This window comes from Penaeus monodon, chromosome 25 (assembly GCF_015228065.2).
Source record: "Penaeus monodon isolate SGIC_2016 chromosome 25, NSTDA_Pmon_1, whole genome shotgun sequence".
Taxonomy (NCBI): Eukaryota; Metazoa; Arthropoda; class Malacostraca; order Decapoda; family Penaeidae; genus Penaeus; species Penaeus monodon.
The window spans coordinates 18,915,032-18,915,531 of record NC_051410.1 but is presented as its reverse complement, the minus strand read 5'-3'; the positions used below and the strand labels follow the sequence as shown (position 1 = coordinate 18,915,531).

At 43.2% G+C, this 500-nt stretch overlaps 1 protein-coding gene across 1 annotated transcript in view; it reads left to right on the top strand.

Annotated features, from left to right (window-relative positions):
- Window positions 1-500, top strand: part of LOC119589339 (zinc finger protein 236-like) — a gene marked incomplete in the record, with an annotated part of 34,598 nt that overhangs the window by 21,130 nt on the left and 12,968 nt on the right. Inside the window, 2 exon segments of the mRNA XM_037937958.1 lie at window positions 1-22; window positions 220-496. Of these exon segments, the coding sequence (XP_037793886.1) occupies window positions 1-22; window positions 220-496 (299 nt within the window).

Here is a 500-nt window from a genome sequence, read left to right as displayed (position 1 = left end):
GGAAGATCTCTCATCGTCTCAGGTGAGGTGGAAAAGCTTATAAAATCAGTAACTGTCCTTTTTTTTTATGGCATGTATTATTTTTTAAGCGAAGCATCTAGTGTATGTATGTTATCCATAGAAAAGGTCTGGTGGTGTCAAGTGCAGGTTGTTCTAAGTCCTTTGAGAAATATTTTCTGCATAGTTAACTTACACCAAGAAAACATTTTATATTTTCAGGTTCTTCCAACTTCATTCACCCAAAGTGTTGGTGAAAGTGGTCTAACTCTGGCTGACCTCCAGACTGGAGTGGATCATGGTCTCGGGACTGGAGAGGCAGTCATCCTAACCTCTCAGCCTGCAACAATTACAACACACCTAGGTGGTTCCTCAGTTCTTATACCTCAGTCATCTGCATCATCCATCCTACTTCCAAATTCCTCTTCAAACCAGGTGAGTGGTGCAACACCCCTCCTTCAGGGGGCAAGTGGCACATCAATTCTCCAAGGCAGCAATGGCAC